This window comes from Achroia grisella, unplaced genomic scaffold, assembly GCF_030625045.1.
Source record: "Achroia grisella isolate CSIRO2021 unplaced genomic scaffold, CSIRO_AGI_Agris_v1 utg515, whole genome shotgun sequence".
NCBI classification, from domain to species: Eukaryota; Metazoa; Arthropoda; class Insecta; order Lepidoptera; family Pyralidae; genus Achroia; species Achroia grisella.
The window spans coordinates 3,339,885-3,366,233 of NW_026712908.1; the positions used below are offsets into that span (position 1 = coordinate 3,339,885).

General features: G+C 33.8%; 1 protein-coding gene across 2 annotated transcripts in view; it reads right to left on the reverse strand.

Annotated features, from left to right (window-relative positions):
• LOC131847092 (four and a half LIM domains protein 2-like) overlaps nt 1–26,349 on the reverse strand; it is a 165,591-nt gene that overhangs the window by 73,123 nt on the left and 66,119 nt on the right. Inside the window, exon 1 of one of the 2 annotated variants that reach the window (XM_059196550.1) lies at nt 12,640–13,037. The exons of the other annotated variant lie outside the window; for it this stretch is intronic. Within the exon in view, the coding sequence (XP_059052533.1) occupies nt 12,640–12,821 (182 nt within the window). The 5' untranslated portion in view covers nt 12,822–13,037. Of the gene's footprint in view, nt 1–12,639; nt 13,038–26,349 lie in introns of those variants that run through there. 2 annotated transcript variants of the gene reach the window in all.

Sequence of the window (26,349 nt, forward strand, 5' to 3'; positions counted from 1 at the left end):
TCTTGCTCAGCTGTTTAGTTAACGTAATGTAACGTTTGAAATACATCGTACAGACAAGATACGCTTCCGCATTTACACATGCTAGTGTCAGAGGTCAAGTCTAAAAGTTTCAAGGGGAAAGAATCAATTTGCCAGACAGCCAACTCCTTAAGTCGACGCCGTGATATCATCCAATAATGGTAAGTGCACCGCGCCTGTACCCCGACCTTCGCCAACCAACGAGTTATATTTAGTGACAACACTTACGATTTGTTTCTCACCAAAATATAAATTCTGAAGTATCCGTCTGTCCGTCCCTATGTATGCTTTAATATTTAAAACTACGCAACGGATTTTGAAACGGTTTTTTTTAATAGATAGAGTAATTGTAGAGGAAGGTTTATATATATAATACATGTATACACACGGGCGAAGCCGGGGCGAGTAGCTATATTATTGAAAAGTTTCATTAAAATCTATTCAGTGCAGAGAAAGGGAATTGTTAGTAATGTGGTCTGACGATCTTATTGCTAGCAATGTATGGTACATCAGCTCAGGTTGACCGCCACGCGGGTTCCCCTGGAAACTATTGTGATAAATTCTTGGTGAATTTGTCACGATGGGCTAACTGACCTGACCTTACCTTCAATTTATCATCTTCCACTGGTGCCCCGCCAGCGTAAACCATTAGCGCAGGCGGGTGCACCATTTCATTATCATACATAAAAACATATATTCAGTATATTTTGGGTGAAAGAGTAAAAAGTTATATTTTGTGACAACACTTACTCCTCTAATGTATTCATTCTTTAGATTTCATTTCATCAAATTTTGATAAAAAAAAATTCTTTATTTTGTCAATTACTGTCACACCACACATTCATCTCAACAGTCACATTTCAAGTTCAGTTCATTCGTTTTATTTACAATACGTTATATTCATATAATTAGTTTTATTCATAAGTACATATGGTATTACCGTATGACTGTTTCTACCAAGCAAGCATAGGTTCTGTAGAGAACAAATTTAAAGGCACTCTATAGTACCTTATTCCTATGAACATGTTCCTATGAACATCTTGTGGTTTTTAAACGGTAAGAGTCTGACAGTACCCGTTTGCATATAAATGAGGGAAGTAATCGGGTCCATGAGGATTTTTCCTAAATATAAAGAGAAAAATTATATATTTTAAGTTTGCATATATGTATTATTCTATGGGGTTGACATGTCTGAAAAAAAAACCCCAAAATAAATCTAGATTAAAAAAAAAAGTTTGCTATTCTAGTTACATTAAAAACTATTGTAAAACATATTGTAATAAATATTAATAGTTATACGTGTGTAAGTTAATAGTAAGCTTCCATTCCCACGGGATCTATAGCAGTGGTGCGCAACCTGTGGGTTACGACCGAGGGGAGTGGGGAGGGGAGAGGGGAGAGGGGTCGCGAGAAAAAATTTCCGGGTCGACAAATTTAAATAACTTAAACAATGGTTTTATTATATTTTTTATTGTTTATAAAACCATTGTTTCACAAGATTTTGTGTTGTGTAAAACCTCTAATAAAAGGAATTCAGAAATAGTTTTTTTTAACTACGTTGATTATTAAAGAAAAACCTCTACTGTCTATTCAGGGGTCGCAACAAATAAAAGAAAGGGATCGCAAATGAAGATAGGTTGCGCACCACTGATCTATGGGATAATTGGTATGCGCAGTGACAATGTAAGCCGGGACACGGGTCGATGACATTGTTTACTATTCCACTAATTGGCTATTTATGATACAACTCAAGTACAGTCATAATTCAGTACACGATCTTTTGTTTTCATTAGTTTTATGTCAGACAACCTCTTACCCGTTACTTCGTCTGCGGGGAAATATATTTTTTTCATTATTGTTATTAATATTTTTTTAAAGATAAACATTGCCTAACTTACTTCAATTACTTCAATTTTAGTTACTTCTTATAAGGAGTAAATTAGGCTAGTTTTAAAAGACACACAAAATTACAGAAAGACAGACAAAAATGTTAAAAATATTTTTTTTTACAATTTTATCTGTTTATCTGTATGTCAATAACCAAATTATACAGTGCATACATAAGTACTATATAATTTGGCTATTGTTTGTAATGGTACTCATAAAAATAAATGTTTGCACTATGAGTGGAATCGAACCCGCGACTACGAAGTAAGTCGGTATGCTAAACCGCTAGACAACCGGGGCCTTTTGCACCCTACCACTAATCAATTACTTCCAATCTAAGAATATTTATTTATGTGTAAATTTGATTATCAACAAAGTGCATTGTTATAGTTTTTTTTACAGGAAAAGGAACTATAATGCTATTTATATAAACTTGCTTATTGCCTGAAAGTCTCTAATCTCGGGTTTTAGCAAACAAGGTTACCAGTCACCGGGCCTGTCGCAAACGCGTCACCTTGTGCCATTGTCATAAAATATATTTTCGTGTGATTTATTACTGGTAATAAACAGTTCAGATGTGTATTGGTGCAGCGTGTACACTCACCCACATATTTAACAACCAAAATAAATTTTAGAATAATTACTTTATTGTTTAACGAGCAATAGTTTACGATTACTGATTGGACATAAAGACAAACAAAGAGAACTTTATGTTATATACATTTGGAGCTAAAAGAATCTTTTAGTTATAGGTGCTGCACACTTTTTTATGTAACTACTAGCTGGGCCGGCCACGTATGTCAAAGCACAGATGACAGATGTATATACAGATCTCTAATATGGCGACCTAGGATGTGAAGCGGAAGCCAGGTGGTCGGACGACATCAAAAAGACGGCAGGACCGACCTGGACAAGATGCGCCGTAGACCGAAGAAAGTGAAAAATATGTCCAACAGTGGACTAATATATGCTCCAGAAAAAAAAATTGTGCTCGCAGTTTCACCCCCGTAAAATTTATAAGCTATGTATAACTATGTACTCATAGTACATAGTTATACATAGCTTAGCATTGTACTCGTGTATAGCTATGTACTCATGTATAAGCTGTAATTGTAAAGTATATAATATTAGTAAGATTGCGATATAACAATCATACTGACACTGACTGACTGACTGATGTCCACCACACGATGGAAAGTGGCGATGGTCACGTACCTACATGAATAGCACCACAGACTAGAGACATTCAGATGTCCATGGCACTCATTTATTTTATTTTTTATTTATTTGCTTAATTGACTACTAAAATTGGTAAAAAAAGTGGACTTAACGCTATAGCATTCTCTCCCAGTCAACCTTAGGGATGAGCAGAGATACATATATACATTTTTAATACATACATAATATAATAATAATCTCAGGACAATTCACACAACGCCATCTAGTCCCAAGTTAAGCTATCTAAAGCTTGTGTTACAGGTACTAGATAACTGATACAAGTACCTACATAGATATTTTTTTTCGTAAATACATACATATTATACACAGAAAATACCGATACAAACAATCATACTCAGGAATACAAATGTTTGTGCCGTGCGAGGAATCGAACCCGCGACCATCGGACATAAAGCGGTGATCTAGACCGCTAGACCACCGAGGTCGGTAATCGATAATATACATAGAAAACACCTAGACTAAATGACCGTATTCGATAATAAAAATGTGTACATCATGTGAGGAATCAAACTCGCGACCATTGGAAGTGATGTTTTAAACCGCTATCCCACCGAGCCCGTAATATAGATAGAAATTTTACTACGCAGAAACTTGTGGCGGATTTGAAAAGTTCAAAGGCAATTGTAAACGATAAATGTCAATTGTAAATTTAGAATAGACGTGTGTGTTTTCTTTGGCCGCTTGAGCGACGATTTGCGATGGATTAATTTCGGAAGGTTGCAATCGTTGGTGACTATCTACTTATAAGATTATATTAATTACACATAAATACATAGATAATTAATTGCTTAACATTTTTTTTACGGAAATAGACTTTGTACTAAGTGGGCTACGTGGTTTCTTATGATAATGGATTACGCTGGCGGGGCACTAGTGGAGGATGATAAGATGAACATGAATTTATCATGATGGATTACAAGGGTAACAGCGTAACCTGAAATGGTACATTGCTAGCAATGGAGTCATTAGTCCACATTACTAACAATCCCCTAGGGCCCCCTACTTGGTCTACGCGGCTATATCTGTCAATCACACTCTTTAAAAAAAATCCGTCGTATGGTATTTTTTGTATTGTAAAAAAATAATCATAACGTTTGCTAAAACTTTTTATATATGATCTAATTCTACTTTTTTATAAATATTTTGTATATTTTGATCTGATTTATATATTTCTGTCCTATTTCAATCAAATTATTAGAGTAAAAGTGTTAATTTAAAGATAAAATAATAAAAGTTACTTAACAGAATATAGTTTCGCTTTAATACTGCAAAAATTCAGTCTTAAATTAGTTTCTTATAACGTGTGGTTTCCGTTTTCTTATAACATGTAAATCTATGTTTTATATGACCATTCTTTGAAATTTTTTCTCTGCTACAAAAGTTAATCAATCATGTAGGCTAAATTTTATGGGAGTGAAACCGCGGGCGGTTCGTTGGTTATAATGAAACTTTCTTGAAAATACAAAATTAAATTTTCTTGAAATTATTTCGAAATTATGATTTTGTTGATAATAATAATTATCACAAAATCATAATTTCGTAATTTCATGAAATAATTAATTTCATAATTTCACAAAGATAACAAAAAAATATTGGCGTTTGTTAACTATAATAAAAACAGAATATTTGTATAATAAAGAAAAATTGTTTTGTCTCTCATAAAAAGTATATGTACAGTATATATAAAAATGAACTTCAATGAAGTAGAATGAATTAACTGAAATTAAAAAATTAACAGATTTTTTAATTTCAGTTACTTCATTTTGTTATATTAACAGTTCTTCAGATGTTTTTTGTATTAATAATTTTTCTTTATAGTCCTAAAAACCGTTACGTAACTTCAGCCTCCCATTGTCCCGGAACACTTTAGACGCGTAAATTTTATTTAAACGTACAAATATTTGTACATATAATGACGTAAGAACTAATAGATAAACTACTTAGTCTATTCATGGGTGCTGGTGAAATAAACACCGCTTGCTCCAGTCAGATTGATGGAATGAAGTTGGGGCGTTAGATAACGTAAATGAAAAACAGGTTGATTGACTAAAAATGCATGTCTTTTGTATGTTGGCGGAATGTGTTTGAATTGCAAATTTCTGAAAGTATACGTGAAATTGAATAGAAAATTATTTATTCAAATAAATTTAAATTTAAGCAATTTAACCGGTCATTTGGAAGTACTTGCTCACTCTTGGCATGTCTCATCACAAGAAGAATGAGTAAGAAACTTGCGTGTTGCTATAGTTAAAATCAAAATATCTGTATTCGCGTAGGTTTATTACAGAATCTTATGATAAGTTAAATCTATCGTTAGTTCGGAATGCTTTCGAGATGAGAAGAACTGACAACTATTTGTACAGATAAAGAAATTTCGGGTTTCAAGTAATCAGTTATATTTTCTATTACATGTATGGATTTTATTTTATTATAGTATTATTAAAAAATAATTTTGTCATGAAAAAAATGTGCTTATAAAATAAGAAAAAAGTAACCCTGGACAATTAACATAGCGCCATCTAGTCCCACGGTAAACAGAGCTTGTGTTATGGGTACTAGACAACTGATATAAATACTTCGATTTTTTTGTAAATACATACATAATATACATAAAAAACACCCAGACCGATACAAACAATCGTACTCTCGTATAATCGTACAAATGTTTGAACCGTGCGAGGAATCGAACCCACGACAATCGAAAGTAAAGAGATGTACTAAACCGCTAGACCACCGAGGCCGTTCATGTTTATACTACAATAACAAAAAATGATGACTTCATCTTTGCATTGAACAATGGACATATTTTGTAAACATTAACTAGTTTTTCCATCTTCTGAATTACCCAACAGATTTTGATATAGTTTCCGCTGTATTTTAGATTTTTTTACGGAAGTTTTATATACGTTTTGTAAGTGTATGTATCCCAGTAATGTACATACATATATATTTTATATTATGTACTTTTCACGAGTAGTATAATAATATTTTCAATATCCTGCAGTTAGTCTTATTTATAATTTCACAATTAGGACGTTATTAAAGGGCGTATATAAAACACTTTTTTGTTATAGAATATTAGAAACTCTTTATACATGTTAGACAGCACCAACGATGCAAGAAAGATCTTCTTACATCGTTAATGCAGACAAATAACATAAATTATATCGAAAAATCGTTTCTGGAACAGCATTGGAACACAATTTTCCAAACGTAAAACAGATAAATACTATTTTAAATTTGAAGCGGTCATTATTTATAGGTACGTATAATTAGTAAAAATCACGCAACGCTTTATTTATATTGAGTTCACAATATTTCAGCAGTGTTTCAATCGTTATCAGTGTTTCAATCGTTATCAGTGATCATGGCGGTAAGGATCCTGTGATTTTTTACTAATTATAGGTGAAAATAGATGTATTTCTCATGGTAAGTATAACTCAAAAATTACTGATTAAACCTCTACCAAATTTATATAAGAGCACATGAGAAGCTTCAGCTTTCAAATACAAAAAGAATAATGAGGATCGGTTCACGCATAAAAAAGTTCTGTGCTCATACATACATACTAACATATACATATAAAAAAGTGCGAAGTGAAAATCTCCCCCTTTTTTTGATGTCGTTTGATAAGATATACATATACACATATCAGGAGGAAGCGTTTACTTAGTATAACCACAAATAAAAGCTCTTTCTCTCTTTCTCTCTGTCTCTCCTAAGTCAAATATTAACGCAGGAATCATTTTTTTAACAAAACTAATTCCAAATCCTTACTCAAAAACAATGTTAACACAACTTTAAAACAAAAGAGCACAGTCTGAAGCAATTAAACATTGAAATGACGAATCCATTCTTCTCGCTATAGCCTAAGAGCTCGTGAACACTTGTGAACACTTGTATCTGTGTAAGAATACAAATGATTTTAGTGATGAATAAATACTACCTGGCAGGATAGCCTTGCACATTTTTAGTATATATATTTTTTAATGTTTAAATAAAAAAACGGTTATTTCAATATTGATGGACTCGGTAATCTAGCGGTTTAGCACACCGTTTTACTTTTAATGGTGGCGTGTTCGATTCCTTGCACGGTGCAAACATTTGTATTCATGAGTATGATTGTTTGTATGTATTGTACGTCTGGATGTTTTGTATGTTGGGACTAGATGGCGCTGTGTTAATTGTCTAGAGTTATTTATTTATTTATATTACAATGAGCTTGAAATGTTAAATACGAATTAGTACGCTAGCAATGTACCACACCAAGTTGACTCCACGCTGTACCCACTGGAAACCATCGTGATAAAGTCCTGGTGGATTTGTCACGATGGGCTAACTGACCTGACCTCATGCTCATATTATCATCTCCACTGGTGGGCCAGCATAAACCGTTAGCGCGGGCGGGTGCATCATTCCATTATCATCAAATTAAAAAAATCGACTTAGACCTCGTATCTCTGGGCAACGGGCTTTCTGTAAGGCTAGAAATTATAGTTATGACTCATAGCATGCTGAGTACGATTACCAATACCTATCAGGCATCAACCCACCCTCGATCGTCGTCTAATTCAAACGCGGATCGAAATTACGACGGCCTGAGCCGAGGTTCGAACCCCTAGCAACGCCCTCAGACTAAAGTCGTATCCGTCAGGCGCGAATTGGCCTTCAGTCACTCCATAAGTCCTTCCGCAAGTTTGGAGTGCTATCTACTCTCGCCCCCTATAATCCGGTGAAACTAGAAAGGCCAGCTGCGGCCAACAGCATTAGAGTAGTCCGAAAAAAAATATTTCGAAGTAGCTTTTCAGACAGGCTTACCGAATGGTTCACGAGCTCTTAAGCTATTATAAAGTTTTATGTAGACAAGTATAACACGTAAGTACGCAACCATTCTGTTCAGTAAATGGCTTATAAAAAGGCTATTTTAGTCCACAGTGGTCACCGTTGTTGGTGTGGCTTTTAAACGGTTATATTCTGTTACTGTTAATAAATATAATTACTATTTTGAACATACATAATCTCAGCTACGAGCAAGCGTGACCGATGTTCAAATGCGACAGATTTGACGTAGATTTATAAGGGACTGGATATGAGTCGTGTAATAAACACCTGAACAAAATTTTCTATTAATATGTTATATTATACTATAATAGCTGTGCCAGCGGTTACACCCTTATATAGCCTTGATGCATAAGCTATATTACTGTAAAGTTTCATCAAAATGCGTTCAGTAGTTTTTGCGTGAAAGAGTAACAAACATCCATCCATACTCAAATTTTTCGCGTTTATAATATTAATAAGATTTCGTCCAGTATACACTTAGGTTGTAGAATGGACTACCAGCCGATGTTTTCTCACGAGACTACACCATGGGGGTTTTCAGAAAGGGTATATAAAGGTTTATTAAGAGTCGGCAACGCGCATGTAACACCCCTGGTGTCTCAGGCGTCCATAGGCTACGGTAACCATTTACCATCAGATGGGCCGTATGCTTGTTTGCCGCCATAATAGTATAAAAAATTTTATGATTTTTTATATATAATAATATAGAGTATTTATATGTATAATATGTATGTATTTACAAAATAAAAGGTAACCATGAATTTGTATCAGTTGTCTAGTATCCATAACACAAGCTCTGCTTATCTTGGGACTAGATGGCGCTGTGTGAATTGTCCTGAGATATTATTATTAGTTCAACTCAGTGTTTTCTTTTTTTTTAATGTATTCTCGTACGATATCGCGGGAACAAATAGTAAGTATAATATCAAATTATTCTAGTTATTACTCGAAATTGGCACCGCTCATTGCCCTATCCAGTTTCAACAGCTCTATGCTGTGCGACCTTTGGCACGGTCGACTAATGGAATCTATGGACAAGCGTCAAGCCCACAACGCATTTACATTGTATCACTTTACTAAGCAAACGTTCAAAGACGGGGTAGACAAGGAGTGGTGGCTTGACAACTCCAACGTATTTGAAGCTGACAGAAAAACAATTGTCGCGGAAAGGTTTAACAGGCCTGAAGATCCAAAGGTATAACATTCATATTTTGGTTTTATTAAATTCCTTGTGTTCATTAAATACCTCTACATAATTATAGAATATTGACAGAAAAATATTGATTAAATGGTGTAATTTATATATAAAAACTATTTGTAACTAAAAAATAGTGGTTGGTGATTAAAGCGTGAAAATTTAAGGTTGTATGTAATTTTTAATGCTTAAAAAAACTTTACTAAAAAATAAGAATAATAAGTTAGGGGTGGATATCCCTTGTCACTTAAGGATATGAAAAATAGATAGTAGCCGATTCTCAGATCTACTAAATCTGTATATAAAATTACATCAAAATTAGTCAAACCGTTTCGGAGAAGTATGGCAACTAACACTGCGACGCGAAAACTTTATATACATATAGATTGTAGAAGAACAAACAAAAGATTACCCGCGAAATTGTGTCACATTTGTATCTTCATACACACAAAGTCCTTGACATGGATGTGAGTTAACTCGTAACTTCTAACTATTAGGTTCTAAGTCTAACGCGACCTTACTGCGGCCTCTCTCCATTCACAGCTTCTATTTGGCTATTGAACAAACTTCCATTATTTGCAGCATTTATTAACTGTGGGAACTAGGGGGAAAGGTATTTGTTAGTAATGTGGATTAATGACCTAGCAATGTACCATGTCAGGTTAACCTCCACGCGCTTCCCCCTGGAAACTATCCTGATAAATTCCTGGTGAATATGTCGAGGTGGGCTGACTGACTTTACCTCATGCTCAACTGGTGTCCCGCCAGCATAAACCGTTAGCGCATGTGAGTGCACCATATCATTATCATCCATTTAAAATAAGGTACATCGAAAACACTCTAATTCACACAAACAACCATACTCATGAATACAAATGATTGCATCATGTGAGGAATCGAACTCGCGATCATCGGAAAATTGTGCTTAATAATTAAGCCGTAATCGCTAAATCACCGAGGCAGATAGCTGAACATGAAATGGCGAGAAACAGTAAGGATGGGATTGACGTCGCGTTTGTTAAGAATGGGGAATCGAAAATGGAGTATTATACAGAGATAATAAATTCAATTCGATGAACCAGCTCATATGAAGTTGCTATAAAGTTCCAACTTATGACGGCGTGGTAGGCCAGGTTCTCGCTCTAATAAATATGAGCCAGCCATCATTGCACTCAGACCAGTGCAATGATGGCTGGCTCATCCGTCATACTCATGAACGGGTGCTGCTTGTGAGGCCTGGTTTGCTCAGGTTACGAACACTGATTAGACTTTTGCAATAGCATATGCTGGTGGTCACACTATTCTCCCAAATTTGAATTTAAAACCAATCTGTATTATTGTAACATGTACAACGAAAAGAATACGAGATGAGTTTCTTGTCCATTCTTCGTGTTCATCTCGAAATCATTCCAAACTAACGGTAGATTTGACATATCATTAGAGTCTGTAATAGACCTACATGAATAAAGATATTTTGAATTTGAATTAATGTGGATTGTTTTAAAATGTTAATAACGCCTTTTGATGAAATGAAATGTTGCAGAAAATAAACATATCAACGTTACCGATCGCTATAAAATGCCTTCGCGGAATAAATCGCCCGTATAATCACCTAATTAAATTGTAATGAGCTGCTGAATTTCTTTGAACATTCGTGTCATTGTTTGCGTCTGTTTTAGCGAATACACGATTTGGTATTCAGGCTGGCCGTGTGCGTTGCTCGTTATTAGTATGAGATCTGATTATAACAGATAATGGATTCAGAAAGATGGAGTTAATTGGAATTGAAATAGATTTACAACACAATTAACACAATGCCATATAGTCCCACAATAAGCAGAGCTTGTGTTATTGGTACTAGGCAATTGATATACTTAGTTTTTTTTTTTTGCAAATACATAAGTACATAACATTTGTAGAACACCCTCACCCAAATGTTGTCACAATGTTAATTACCATCATCCTCCGAAACGGCTTGACCGATTTTTATGGGATTTTATATGCATATTTAGTAGATCTGAGGATTGGCTACTATCTATTTTTCATACCCTTAAGTGATAAGGGTTGTCCATATTTATTTTATTTTTTTATAATGCGGCATTAAAAAATATATACAACCCTAAATTTTCACACAATTTCTGTCACCAACCTCCATTTTTTAATAGCGATTTTAATTTATATGGCAAAACAACGTTTGCGGAGACAGCTAGTATTATATATATATATAGGTGACAACAGACGGGTTTTCTTGAATTTCATTGCAGCACATCGATGATGGGAATGTTAAACGTTTTTGTGGCCATTAAAGTTTGCGTTGCGGGCATCGACTGCTCGTAAAGAAGTTAATGGGCGGAGTAATGAGAGTACATTCGCTGATTTCGGGGCTTCACCATAGTATAATAAACATATACATTAAATGGTACGGAAACCATTACTTTTATTTTGTAGTTTGAATGAATGTGATACGTAAGTGATATGGATATAGTCCAGACTATAAATAAAATGTAATATAATATATAGTACATCTATTTTATGATGGAGATATACAGCAGTAAATACAATTTACTCTTGATTTCATCACAGCTGCATGTTAGATATAACCGTTACTTAGCAATAAGTACACTAATTTTAACACGAAAAAGACCGCATGTCCACCGGTGGATGACTCCGTAAGAGTAAATTTACACGTTGGGACGTAATCACCCGTGGGCACTTTAATTGAAATAAATCTAGGGTTAAATATTGTCGTTTTTGTATGACACTAAACAAGCAAGAGAGGGCTGTAACTTAGCGGGTAGTCCTCTACTTGAACTGAAATGTAGTGAATTCAAATATCGGTCATATTTGAATTTACATATATTATTATCGAAATACTGAAACACTTTGTGAATGGATGAATAAATGAAAGAATTAATGATGAATCACAGAAAATACTGTGACTCCTATGATAGAAATACGGAAAAAAACAAGAGCCGAAAATAGACTCCTCTCTGCCAAGTTGGATTTAAATACACCTAGCAACAATTAGGCACGAATAATTATGCCCAGTCACGACGAAACCATAGACAATAATGCATTTGACTATGTCATTTCGGATAACAGTCGTGAACATATAATAATTATTATATTATTCCGTGGAACTTAGATAATTTATTGATAATAGATAATAAATGTACATGTATTATAATAAATACATATATAAATGACGACAAAAAATTACATACTGCGCCAACCCCAAATAACAAGATAAAGGCGCAAGGCAATGATGATCATGATATTTATGACGATGACGATGATGTATAATGTATATGAATAATACATAAATATTAAAATAAATAACTACAAAAGATTTTCATGCTTCAGTCTAATTTGAACTCGAGACCTTTGGATCAAATTAGGAGTAGTAATTACTAAACCGTAGTGGCTTTCAAATATTAATCAATAGCTGTACAACTCACCGAATAACCATATCGATGACATCTTCCTTGTCGAACACTTTGCAGTACAAGTGTAATATCTTCAGGCAACTGTACTTCAACCCATTCCAGTTAACGTCCGCCGATTTCAGGGCGTCAGACCATGGGCAGTTCTCGTGCCTCGATAGACACAGCATTCCTTCGCGACTCTGCTCCGGAGGCATTTAAATATTTTTCCACTGTATCTTCGCTTTTGCCTTTCCCGAATTACCTCAAAATGTTAACACTTTTAATCACTGTTTTCAAATTGTTCATGTATCACATTTATTTATTCAGTCTTTTAGCGAAGTCTTCATGTATGAGATTAGTTGATTCAGTATTTTAGCGAAGTGTGCATGTATCACATTTGTTGATTGAAAGTCTTTTATCGATGTGTCACTACGTAGCTGGTTACGGTACTAGTAATGGGTGAAATTACGATATTAAATATTTTTTAAGGATTAATAAACTGATAGTATTATCAGGCATCAAAATTAAATTGATTGCAAAATTTTTTTTCGGATACAACATATACACATGAAATTGGTAGGTAATTCAATAATTACTGATGTGGATTCAATAATATATCATAACTAAAAATAATTTTACTCGCCTATCTACTATGATAAATGCGAATAATCCTTACTTAATATTAATTATTTTTCAATGCGAAAGTAACTCTGTCTGTCTGTCTCGCTTTCACGCCAAAACAACTGAAGGGATTGAAATGAAATTTGGTACACAGATAATCTAGACCCTGAGAAAGGAAATAGACTACTTTTTGTTGCGAAAAAAAATGAATGTAAGAAGTTGAAGGGGAGATCAAAGATCGTCTTTTTTAAAGCTAAAAGCTTAAAACATATTTTTTAAGCTGTTGATTAAATATAAATAAATATATGACATTCAAAGTTTGTATAAATTTTACTCTTAAGGGGGTAAACAAAATAGGGAATGAAAGTTTGTATGGAAACTTATATATATTTGAACGTAGAGCAATGAAACTTTTTTCTTTGGATTTTTGGGTTATATATTTATTTATTGTTTGTTAGTATTCATGAGTTCAAATTATTTAGGGTATAACAAGTAATTCATTCGGTACCTTAAAATTGCGACTTCAATCGTTAGCCAAAACACAACCAGTTTTATTCACATTTATTTAGAATTCAAAATCAATATGATGAAGTGAAGGAAAGTGTTTGAAGTATTCCATCGACTGTAATCACAACTGAGAGATATTTTTTTCTAGTTAATTTAATTTCAATCAATCTACTGAGCCGGTTTTCATGAAATTTCTACAGAACCTATCCCGTAGCGTAGTACAAAAAAAAGTAGTTGAATTAAAAATGATTCTAGTTTTGAGGTAATAAAGATAATTGAAAATACAATTCTTAAAACAAACATCCTCCTTTTTTAGACATCGTTTATTAAACCGTTTATAAATTTTCTAAACTATCTCCCAATGACTTCAAAGTCTGTATGTAAACATTTGACTTAATGTAGGTGCTGAGTTCAGTTCTCTACTTGTATATTTTTTGTTATGTAAACTTAAGACTATGAAAATAAAAGGCTTCAATGATTTACATCCACTAATAAAAATTATTATAATAAGGAGGTCTAAAATAAATAATGACTTTGTCCGCGTGGAATGTAACTTATTTTTTTATTAAAATAAATACAATTTCTAAAATAAAAGTATCCCTATAGAATTGTGAAAAAAATTCTATAGGATATGTTGAAAAACAACCGTTTTAGATATTGGCGAGAATAAACCAACATACTTTTTTTTTAAAACTCTTAATTTAAAATTACAAAGAAACACTGCAATTCTATTTATTATTATTTATTCTACATTTACATGTGTACAATTCTATGTGTACGATTCAGAAATAATTTTTAGGTAACCACGTTTAGTCTTGCATTACCTACATTATTAATCATTACTGATAGCCGATAATGCATTAGTGTAACAGAAATAGAGATATAGAAATGGTGTCGAATTAAAGTGCTGTAATGTAACGTACCTACATAATTGTGTGCATTTGTTTCTTTAATAAGTACCTAATAATAGTGTGGCATGGGCCATCCCATAACTTTGTTGCTGCCGATATAAAACTGTATTTTTTCTAAAGAAGAGAGCCATATGTTTTGTTTATACTACATATATATATTAGCTGTGCCCGAGGTTTCACCCGCGTGAAATTTATAGCCTATATGTTATTCTGATGTATAAGCTTATTTACATTACTGTAAAGTTTAATTGAAATCCATTCAGTAATTTTTGCACCTAACTAAATAAAGCCTATCTATTTGTGCAAAAAAGCCTATTAGGGGAAAAGCCTAATAGATAAATAACAATTCATAATAGTCATTTAAAAATCGGCTTTAAAAAAGAATCTATTATAATAATAATAATGTCCCGTCCTCGGTACTAATCACCAGCTGTGAAAAAGATAGAGAATAATAATAATAATCTTAGTTAGATAAAGCGATACAAATGCATAGATACATTTTTTTTCGTAAATATATACATACTATACATAGAAAACACCCAGACAGATACAAACATTCATACTCATTAATACAAATGTGTGTGCCGTGCGAGGAATCGAACTCGCGATCATCGGCAGTAAGGCGGTGCGCTTAAACCACTGGACCACCGAGGCCTATTATATTGAATAACGATTTTAAGGAATATTAATACGATTGTTTTCATGTTAAATGACTTTCTCACATCCCTAGTTACAATACTACATCAAGGGTTAGATTATAATTGTTGTGTATGGAGCTAATGTAGTATATGTAGACTAATTAATCGAATCAAAACATATGCAGGAAACATCAAACCGTCCAATAAGCGAAGTGGACAGTTGCGATACAACTGGTAGCGGCTGACCGTAAAAGGAAGTTCCAATTTAAACAATCACTCGCAGCTATTGTCTTTGTTCTAAACATTCTCCTATCTGACTCGAATGCATGTTAGCTGTTAAGAGTATTATTACTATGTATGCCAAGCAATTGATGCATGACATTGATATAAAAATTGCCAAAAAGTAAATTGGATAATTAGATTAATTCTTTACATTTGATAGTAAGTGATTATGAACATCCGCAACACTAGACGATTTTTTTTTAATTAATGATAATAGAATTGTGCACCCGCCTAACTATGCTAACGATTTACGCTGTTGATAAGCATGTAGTCAAGTCAGTCAGGCAAACGCGATAAATTCACCAGGAATTTATGGCGATAGTTTTCAGGAGATCCGCGTGGAGGATGCAATATCACATTCCTAACAATCCCTTTCCCCAAAATTACTAAAATAGGGGAATTGCCGGCCTTTTGAGAACGGGTGGGTAGTGAAATGAACTCTATCTGGCTTTCAGCTTTGTAACTTTTAAGAATTGCTCGAGACTAGCTGAAATCCCCGGTTTCATCTGCCGCTTCATTAAGGATTTGACAGTCGATATCGCAATGCGTCACCCGTGCATTTATTTTAGTGTATAGTTATTCTTTAAAAAAATATGTCACTGATATATTTTTACACGAATAACGCTATAATGTTTACTCTCGCAATAATACCGTACAATTCTGTCACGAATGCAGATGCATTCGTGACAGAATTGTACGGTATCATTGCGACGTTATTATCATCTGACAGAACTAAAAACATTGTACAGTAGTTGTCCTTTAACACGAAATTAAACTCTTTGTTGCATTCTTTATCTCCGACGGCATACGTTAAAGTTGAAGCGTGTGATGTATCTATTTAAAAAAATAAATATTGTCAAAATGTTAGAACAAAAGTTCTCCGCGGTTACACATCTGGCTGACATTACAAAGACATTGCACACATTTTTCGTGCACACGAATTAAAATTGCGGCAAACAGTAACGGGCAGACACGTTTCAACTGACGTTTTTCAGCGAGAATATGCACTTTACGTTTATTTATCTCAACCATTTTAGAGATAAAAATAATGTAAACAGCTTCTATCGTGATTTATTCTTGATGTTTTATAATTTTTTATTGTATCGTTATAAAAATTTATTATAGTCCTACGTACGTATGTTGAGCAAGTATCAGGGATGCCAATGAAACGATGATTTTCATAAAGGCATTTCATTTGGTTATCAGATTACATTATAAATTTTAGCTTCGTACGAATAAGTAAAAAATATTGTCATTCGGTACTTAGAAAGATTTCCGTAGGTCAAAATCTTCTAGAAACATCTCGTACTGAAGATCACAAATCTTGTTCTTATGTATATTGAATTGTCGTTACAATTGGCATTCGTTGGGAAGAGGACATTATTACATTGCAAGAATTTTGGTCACTTTAGACAAGACGAAAATTGTTTAGTAACAGTAATTATCCAAGGTTCAATGGGGGCAAAAGTTCTTGGGTCGATCACCAACGCGATGAACAGACCTTATCAAAACTACACAGCAGTCCATTGTGGAATGTTCTCGTACAGCTAAAAACAAGAGCAGATGGAGACGACTTGCAAGAAGCTCTATCATAAAGGAGAACAAATGAAAAGAATCCACTGATACCAACATGAAAGCCAAGACCACTCTGTCAAGGCTGTACCTAACTAAAGAAGAAAATGTGGTATGTTTTCGTACAGCCAAAAATCGTACAAGTTGGAGACAAATTGCGGAGAGCTCTATCACCAAGAGGATAATAAAGAGAATCCGACAACATCATGAAAGCCACGACCACTTTTGACAGAGTGTACGACTAAAGAAGAAGAAATTATTGCATCAGATTTCAACATTTATAATTGCAATTTACCCATTCCAAAAATACGACGAGTTTCTCAATTCGGTTCAGACAGTTTTTGTTCTTCTACTAATTAGGAGATAACAGATTCCATGTTAGCAATGATGCAATAACAGTGTGCATAAAATGAAACATGAATCTAGGCTATTGAATCAATAGGCCTCTAGTAAGGTATTAGACTTCCAAATACAGTTCGATTATGCAGCCTTTCGAAGGCAACCTTAATCATTTAATTCCACATAAACGTAACAAGCTCTCTATTTGGTGTGTCGCATGATTTTGATCTCACTATAATTATGAGCAAATACAGCGGCGTAACTCAAATGATTTTACTGTTACATATTACGCTAAAAGCTAGGCGTTTACCTTATAAATGTTATCAGATGGACAAACATTACCTGATTTAGTTACGGTAATATGAAATGAATTCTAAAAATTATGATGAATCATTCTTATATGGCACTAGCTGTACTCGCGACTTCGTCCGCGTGGAATTTAACTTTCTATTTCTAAAATAAAAGAAATCTTATAAAATAAAAATAGCCTAAGCCTAAATAAGGAGTAACTTCCTTATTGCAACAGCTACCTGCCAAAAACAGTCCCGTCAAAATCGGTCCAGCTATTTCAGATATTAGCCGGAACAAACAGGCAGGCAAAAATTGTAAAAAATGTTATTTTGGTGTATGTATATACATATATTACTTGCTAGTCTATACATATATAAAATTGGAGTGTCTGTTTGTAACATTGAAATAATCGGTTTTTACTACAGACATATGAATATAAATACGGTACATACACCAAAATAACATTTTTTACAATTTTTGCCTGTTATACATATATGACAATAGGTATATACTGTTTATATGTATGTAATTATGTATGATCATTATTATTAATTTGTAATGTTACTGTCATTATTATTATTGATTTTTTTACCATTATATTTTAGCACCACTTACTACCATCTACTTACTGTCTTTTCTCCTCTACCCATAGGTTTCTGGAAGTGATCCCTATAGAGGCGGCCTTATCGCGTATGCGACGTTACAAGGCCACCTATTGTACCCTGTTACTCTGTGGATTTTAATTCATGTAATTTATCTGGTGCTATAAAGAGTATATAAATAAATAATCTCTATATCGCATGGGTGCTCTGTGTTTGTGACGGGAGTCGTATGCTATATGTATTCATTAACTTATGGAGCGGCTGAAGGCCAACTCCCGCCTGACGGATACGACTTTAGTCTGAGGGACTACTTGAGGTCGGCTCAGGCCGTGGTAATTTCGATCTCCATTGGAATTGGACGGAGGATCGATGTCATTGGTTCATGTATATAAGCCACGGTTACCTCTTACCATCAGGTGTCGTCAACATGTTTACCATTCAGACAAAAAAATATATTTAATCGAATTAGGTGTTATTTAGCGTAGGGAGGCGTGGTTTGGTCGCCGAGGAGTCAACACTAGGATTCCGTGCTGTACACGAACTCTATTCAACGCCTAATGATGCCTCGTTCATAGGCGAAACACGTGTCGCGATATGGGTATAGACTCAATAGCGGTCGGAATTTGATCGCCACTAGAGAATGTAATGGTAGTCAAGTTTCCACACCGAATATTTGTAGTCTCAAACATGCTAATTGTAGCGGAATTAAATATATAGTTTACACGATTCAATCAGGATTTGAGAATAATACTGTAAATCCTATTTTGTAATAATTTCTGCAAACATGAACATGATGTCAACGCACTTATTTGTTGTTGTACGTTATTGAACTCCTCTATTATCACCTCTACAAGGAAATTGCTAAAATTGTACTGCAGGAAATAGCGATATTTTGCAAAACATCGAATCACACTATTGTAACAATAATAATTGAAGATCAAACGAACTTACCAAGTGAAGTTCGATCGTAATTATGTGAGCAGCTTCATTCGAAGCGATTTCCGTTAAAATAATGTAGTAGCGCCATCTACTCTAGACCTTAGCACGATAATTTAAATACCTTCTTTTTTTTTTTATTGCAATCCAATCACTCCCCTCCTTGTAAGTGGGGCGAGGCTACGTTTTAAATGTAATCGTTCGAGTTAGTCATTTTGTTTAAAGTTATGAATCTGTTATTTGTTATTTTATAATCACAAGTATTATTGGGATGGGATTGATGCCAATATTAATTGGGTGGGTGATAATAAATCGCTTCGAATGAAGCTGCTCACATAATTACGATCGAACTTCACTTGGTAAGTTCGTTTGATCTTCAATTATGTTTCGCAGCTTCATTCTTTGCGATTTCCGTTTAACATAATGTAGGATGTTTAAAGTCGTGATTTTAAAATAAAAATTAACAATGTCAAATCATACTTATCAGTATTTGTTTTTGCATAATATATCTCGGAATAGGTAATAATACGTCGGCAGACAATTTTAGAATATTTTTATTAATATACAAATCAAAATCAGTTCTCCATTGTAGGTAATTTTGTATACAATAGTTATAATGTTGTATCATCTAGTAATGATTCTGCAAATATATTATTATTTGTAATTTCTTTATTGTAGAAGCGAGCAAAAGCTGAAGATGAATCAGACCATCCTGCGGTCCTTTTAATTACTTCTATACTAACACCCAGTTTGTTAGCCTTCGATGTGGCTGCATGTCGTGTACTATGTGAACTAAATATTGATGTGTTAATGCCGCTTTCTTCTAATATATCTTTTATCCAATGGCTAATAGTCTGGGGGCCGATATTAGAATGAGGTTTTTTGAAACTCACAAAAAGCCTGTTGTCATTATTACTGCGTAGCAGTTTAGTTTTATTTAGGTATGATTGTAAACAACGAGCGGGACAAATTTCTGGACGGGTATTATAAAACGGAAGTCGTAATATGGGTAGAGATGTATTTAATTTTGTTGTCTTAATTGCGTCTGTAATCTTTATCAGAATTTCATTAGACATTGTATAAATATTATTTATGTGGATTAATGACAGAGTTTGTACACGATGTGCAGTCACAAGGGCGAGTAACGTTACTGTCTTCTTGGAAAGAGTTTTCAAATCAAGGTCATTGTTAGGCCATTTCTGTGCTAGAAATTGTAAGACAATTCCAGGGTCCCAAGTTATGTTATATTTTGGGTTCGATGGCCTTAGTTTAAAAACTCCCTTCATGAAGCGCTTAAGTCTATCATCATCCAGATTATTGCTTAATAACAGAGACAAGGCGGATTTGTATGTATTAATCGTTCCATATTTGGCACCTTTATCGAATGCATCCGTTAAAAACTCTATTATTGGAGGTATAGATATAGAAGTATAATCATAATTATGACAACTGCAATAATTGAGCCAAGCTCTTATACCGCCGTCATATTGCCTATATGTATTATTTGATAATGATGCAAGCATTATATCTACTGATCTCGGTGTTAGTGACTTCTTTAATAGAGTCTGCCGGATAATTTCGCGGCAACCAACGTTAGAGAGCGGTGTAAGCTGTGCACGGATCTGTAAGGAGATTTAAGCAAGTTAATACGTGGTGAAAAATATATAAGGTCTGACTGACATATTCTTTTGAACAAGGGGAACCATGGTTGGGTTGGCCAGTATGGTACGACAACTATACCCTCCGCCCTGTCTAGTATTATTTTTTGAATCATTTTCAATATCATTGAAAATGGTGGAAAGGCGTAAAAATTTAATTCTTCCCATGAAATTGTGAAAGCATCAATGGCCCATGCTCCCGGTTCATTTTTCCATGTAACATATGTATCACATTTAGAATTGCAGCGACTGGCAAATAAATCAATATTTGCCACACCTAACTGTTGTTTAATTTCATTATACGCGTAATCACTTAATTCCCACTCAGTATCGCAAAATTTCTTCCTAGACAGTCTATCAGCGTTAAGATTTTCTTTCGTGTTTATGTATGATGCAAACACTATAATACGACGTCTTTCACACCATTTCCAAATATCTCGAGAAACCTCATTTAGGTGTGGATATTGGACACTCCCCATTCGATTTATACAAGAAATTGCTGTTACGTTATCTATTCTTAGTAACAATTCACATTCATGATAATTACTGGCAAAGACTTTTAATCCAAAGAACGCAGCTTTAAGTTCTAGTTCATTGATATGCAAATCTATTTCATCTTCTTTCCAATAACCATACGACTCTTCACCATCACAGTATGCACCCCACCCTGTGGATGAGGCGTCGGTATAAATTTCTTTACGGTACTGATTTCTTTTTATAGGGGAATATCCATTATCCACATTTTTCAGCCACCATAGGAAATCTCCTTTAATAAAATGTGGTAAAGTTACAATTTGATTATAATTGTAATTTTTTAATAAGGCTTGATATTTGAATTGTTCAAATAATTTTGTATGTAACCATGAATACTGTAATGCCGGACAAGCAGATACTAAAAGACCAACCATTCTAGCAAAATCTCTTAATTTACATTTGTTTTTATGTAAAAAATTATGGATATAATTTTTTACTTTTTCTTTTTTATCTGTAGGTAATTGCATAATCATCTTATCAGAATCAAAACAGAAACCGAGAAATCTACAGTTCGTACTAGGATTCAAACAGCTCTTATCACGATTTATAATGAACCCTAACTTTTTGAGTAATAAGCATGTGTTTTCTATATTATACTTGCAATCGATATAATCTATTCCAATACAGAGAATGTCATCTAAGTATATTACAGATATACAATTTTTGGATCGCATAAATTCCATAACCGGTTTTAATAACTTTGTGAAAACATACGGAGCTGTGCATAAACCAAATGGTAAACAATTAAACTCGTAAAGTGTACCATTATAATTAAATCGTAATAGTTTTCTATGTATTTTATCGATGTTAACAAAAAAATAGGCGTCCTTTAGATCAATAGAACCCATATGACAATTTTTAGTTATTAATTTTATTGTCGTTCTGTAATCTTCCATTTTAAAATGATCGGTGCTTATAAATTTATTAAATTGTTTTAGGTTTAGAATAAAGCGTTTTTTGCCATTTGGTTTAGTCACAAGAAATATATTGGATATGAATTCTCCATCTTCATGGAAGCATTTTGATATCGCATTGATATCGATTAGTTCCTGAATTGCTTTAATAAATTCGTTGTGCTCTTGTGAAGATTTAGGGGTGGTACATGGTATTACAGTTTGAACTGGTTGTGCGACTAATGGTATTTTATAACCTTTTATCCATGATAATAAAACACGATCATTAGTTATCCGAATCCATTGATTGTAAAAATATTGTAATCGACCAGCGTATTGACTTACCTGTGAATCTATCTCCGATGATTCTTCCTGGTCGGTGAGAATGCTCGTCGCGGCGGCGGTGGTGCCGGCGGGCGTAACGATACATTGCTGCGAGGCTGACGTGTCGAGGCACGACCTCTTGATGTTTCGTTGTTTCTGAATGGTGGTTTCCTTTGTATTTGGCCCCTGTAGTTTAAATTCCGGGTTTTTGACATATTTTTGTAAATTGACACCCTGCTAGTTGATGCTACAGGATTAATTTGGGATAATGATTCTCCTGTTTTCTGTACAGATTTTGCTGCTTTGAGCTTCTCTGCTAAATCTTCACCAAACAAGAATTTATCTCGTTTAGTAGTATCGAACGTATCGCGTAGACTACAATTAATAGAACTCATAATAATGTTTCGTCTAGTTTTTGTTTCCACGTTATGACTATCGCACAATAAACGACACGCATCACTAAGAGGTTGTAGCAATTTTTGCTTGGAGTTTTCATTCTGCAGAATCATCTCGGTGAGCTCAGCCAATGCAGACAATACAATCCCAATCTGACTTTGTTTTTGTAATAGCGTAGCATCTCTCTTGACTAATATATCCGGCATTGCAACCTTAGCTTCTGGATTTAATATTGGAGCCATTAAATTACTACAGTTAGCTGGAATAAAGTATCTTTTAAGAATAATATCTTTAGCTTCTTTTGGTAAACCCTTTATTAATATATCTTCCCAACGGGAAGCGATATTTGAGTGAATATTTTTACCAAACTTTATGTCTGGCTGAGGTGCCTCACCTAATATTTGCAAAATATCATCTTCTAGTTGCATCTCTTCTGGTGTATTTACGTAAACATTTATTTCTTCTTTGTCTGGGACAGGCGAAGGATTTAAACCAGTGACAACTGGGTCCACATTTGGCGACTGTGGTAAAGGAGACATCAGATCGGGCATGTCTAATGCTATCTCTTGTTGAGATGACGACATTCCGATTGAATTCGGTATACTTGGAACTGTAGTTAATTGTTCTGACGAAACTCGTCTTATATCAGTATTCACTGTATCGTCGGCGTTGTCAGAATCTGCACAACAAATAATAACATTATAATTATAAATCAACACCTTCAAGTACCGTCAACGACAGTTCATATTGTATGTTCATATTAACTGCCAACGGCAATAGTGGATCGCCAATAGCGATAGGAAATTGACTAAAATTTACTTACCATTATCATCTGATGAAAGTATACGTCTTCGTCGATGTAATTTCTGTTCCAATTTCCTCATCTTTTTCATAATTCTTGCCTCTTCTTTTTCTCGTTTTCTCTTGTTTCCCATATTTAAAATATTGTATTTTAAAAAATAACGAACTTTGAATTAAGAAACACTAGGGTTGCGGTATGCGTGCGAAGGCTTTGAGCACGAAAACGCGAATGACTAACTCGAACGATTACATTTAAAACGTAGCCTCGCCCCACTTACAAGGAGGGGAGTGATTGGATTGCAATAAAAAAAAAAAGAAGGTATTTAAATTATCGTGCTAAGGTCTAGAGTAGATGGCGCTACTACATTATGTTAAACGGAAATCGCAAAGAATGAAGCTGCGAAACATAATACTTTTAATGTGTTGTACTTATTTTTAGTTCAATTTAAGTACTGTAATATATTTATTTATTTAAAATTTACCTAAACTCATAGTTAAATTCCATAACATAATATCCATCCATAAATATTTTGTAATTATTTCTTTCTTTATTGGTTTTTGAGTGAGTGATATCACATATTTCATTAAGTTAATATTTACTTACTATATTATTTTTAAATTACAAAAACTACACAATTTGATTTTACATTGTTACATTTAATTATGCTTATTTTTATAATTGTTTTTAATACTTTGTCCATAAATTACGCGAAGTGTTTTTGGTGTAATGGTGAGATGTCGTGAGATTTTATTCAACCCCCTCCCTCATCCCACGATATCATGTGAGATTTTTCAAAATGTGGGCTTAGTTAAACGTAGATTACGTACGCGTAGGTACGTAGTAGGTATGCGTAGATTTTTATTGTAAAAACAAAAAAAATTGCTTCATGCTTTTATTTATCTTAATCGTATTATGATTACGCTTAAGATTAAATCATAATCGTGTACAATCTGAATTAAATGGACCAAAATAGTATATTTTTTGTTTCAATCAGAAAAAAAATTACGTGATTTTTGCCCCTCCTCTCTCCAACGTAAGATTAAATCAGATTTGACTCGACCCCCTCATCTCCTTAAACATCTCACGTAATTGATGCCCCCTATAGTGCAGTTTTTATAGTTTGTTGTTGTTATTATATAATATACAATACTTTATCAATTTTAAGTCTTTTCGCCGATAAAATGCTATATTATCAGCAAGTAATAAGTACATAAAAAATAGTTACAATAATTGCACCCGAGCGATGCTGGGCTCTGTCACTAGTGTTTAATGATCTATGAAAGTACTTGATAGTGGTTATAGAAATGTTTTTAGGAATAGGTTTAATTATATAGAATTGGATTCATAGATGCATACAGACTAAATAAGTACGAATTATATGACACATATTAATTCTTAGAAGTTTTTGTCATTAAATAGGTATGGCGTAGTGATTACTTAGAATATAATATTCAAACTCAATAACAATACCAAAGAAAGATAGTTACAATTCTTGGAAATAGAAGCAGAAGCCTGAAGGTTTTATAAAAAGCAAATGAAAAAAAAAAACTCACTTTTTGTTTTATTCAATTAAAATACATATCATTGTACATGAGGCAAATACTTTGTACTCCTAACGCACATCTACTTAACATCGCACTTTTATCTATACATATAAATAAAATTGGAGTGTCTGTTTGTAATATGGAAATAACCGTTTTTTACTACATGCATATCAATATAAATACGTTATATACACCAAAATAACAAAATTTACAACTTTTGTCTATGTCAGTCTGTTTGTTCCGCCTAATCTCTGAAAGGGCAGGACCGATTTTGACGTGACTTTTTTTGGCAGGTAGCTGATGTAATAAGGAGTAACTTAGGCCACTTTTATTTTAAGCGAAACGAATTAATTAATTGATAGCGAAGAGAAGGAGAGCAGAATGCTATTTTTTTTTAATTATGCATAAAAAATGTATTATTCAATAAAAAAAACATTACACGCACTACTATGTATTTGACATACACACATAGAATTTACATCTTTGACAATAGAACTTTATTGTTCAAACTTGTAATTGAAATTTCGACCATTAAGTGACACTAATTTTTATAAAATAAAACTTTTCTCTTTATAGTTGCAAAGTCAACCAAGGTGACCGTTCACCATCGTCTATATGACCATAGGCAACTTTATATTAATGCCCGTGATAGCACCTATGCGTTCATCATCATCACCCATGCGTTTAAATTCGAAGGTCTAAGATATCTTCTAATTTTCACAACCCACAACACAATCTATAATTTCCTTTGGACTGAAAGTGAACCAGACCTTATGTTCATCTTATCATCCTCCAGTGGTGTCTCGCCACCGTAAAAGGGAATTGTTAGTGTGGACTGATGATCTTATTGCTAGCAATGTACCATGTCAGGTTGACCTCCATGCGGTGCCCCC